The 1,364-nt window shown below is 71.2% G+C and overlaps 1 protein-coding gene across 1 annotated transcript; it reads left to right on the top strand.

Moving 5' to 3' along the window:
- Nucleotides 1-88: 88 nt before the first annotated feature.
- EMIHUDRAFT_254043 (hypothetical protein) lies at nt 89-1,134 on the top strand (the record flags this gene model as incomplete). Its single annotated transcript, XM_005781177.1, has 3 exons — nt 89-135; nt 215-377; nt 829-1,134. Coding segments are annotated over 3 exons (516 nt in total), but the record flags the coding sequence as incomplete, so codon positions are not given.
- Between the last annotated feature and the right edge of the window lie 230 nt (nt 1,135-1,364).

The following is a 1,364-nucleotide window of genomic DNA, read 5'->3' as shown; positions in this document are numbered from 1 at the left end:
CGCTGCAGAGGCCGGCCCTCGCCGCGCGGTCGAGGGCGGCGGCGCGGCGGGCCGGCCTGCGCCGGAGCGAGATCAGATAGGTTGGCAGATGGCTGGCGCGGCGAAGTCGGCGGCGGCGGTAGCGCACGAGCGCTCGTAGGCCTGCACATCCTGCAAAGGCGAGCGCGAAAGCGGCAGCGGCGGCGGCGATGGCAGCCCGCTGAGGGGCCATCAGGATCCGTCCTGTCGAGCGAGTAGCAGTCTGGGAATATCCCAGCGGAGACCGCGCCGTTTTTGAGGGGCCGATTTCGCCCTCGACCCGGTCGCCGCCGATGGCTCGGCTTGTGCGGGTCCAGCGCCGCGGCCAGCCAGCGACACCCTCGCCGACGGCCGGGCGGGTGCGGACGCGAGCTAGTAGGTGTCGCCGCTCACCGATGGCGGTGCGTCGAGAGCCTGCAGCAACTTATAAATGAACTCGGGGGCACGGGACGCGGCACAACCTCTGCACGTTTTGACTGCACACACACACAGCTGTGAGCGCTGTCAGAGCGGTGTTTCGACACCGATATCGTTCTAGGAGAACGCTGATTCGAAATCCGCTGTTCACACTTCACAGAAAGAAAGAAAGAAAACAGACAACACTTCACAGGTAAGTGTGCGCGCGACCTTTTCTTTTCCGCCCTGGCCAGCCTGACCACGGCCGAGATGCCGCGCTCCTCCTCGAGCTCCTCGTACTCGTACTCGGACTCGCCGGAGCCGTCCAAGGCCAAACCCGCCGGCAAGCCCGCGGGCAAGCCCGCCGGCAAGCCCGCCGGCAAGCCGGCCGCCAAAGCCAAGCCGGCCGCCAAGTCGCGCAGCGACTCGGACTCGTACTCGTACTCGTCGTCCAAGTCGCCGGAGCGTGGGCGGGGACCGGCGCGGCCGGCCGACAAGGACGCGGTGCTGCGGCTGCGCAACCTGACGCGGAACGTGACCGCCGAGCACCTGCGCGAGATCTTTGGCTACTACGGAGAGGTGGTCAAGGTCGACCTCGCCGTGGACAGCGCGGTCGGCCTCTCCAAGGGCACGGCCACCGTCGAGATGGCGAAGCGGCAGCAGGCGGAGGAGGCGGTCCGGCACATGGACGGCGGCCAGCTCGACTCGAATCGCGTCGGCGTCAGCCTCGCCTCCGACGGCGACACCAACGGCAAGGCGCCGCCTCGCCGGCCGCCCTCGCCGCGCCGCCGCGACAGATCGCCGCCGCGGCGCGGCTCGCCGCCCCCGCGGGGCGGCTCGCCGCCGCCCCGGGGGGGCTCGCCGCCCCCCCCCCAAGGGGGGTCGCTCCCCGCCGCGCCGGGGCCGTCCTTCGCTTCCGGGGGGGGCCCCCTCGCCGGCGCCGCCGGGAC

The sequence above is a fragment of the Emiliania huxleyi genome, assembly GCF_000372725.1.
Source record: "Emiliania huxleyi CCMP1516 chromosome Unknown EMIHUscaffold_2056, whole genome shotgun sequence".
Classification (NCBI taxonomy): Eukaryota; Haptophyta; order Isochrysidales; family Noelaerhabdaceae; genus Emiliania; species Emiliania huxleyi.
The sequence above is the reverse complement of the archived record's forward strand: the minus strand, read 5'-3'. Positions and strand labels throughout refer to the sequence as shown.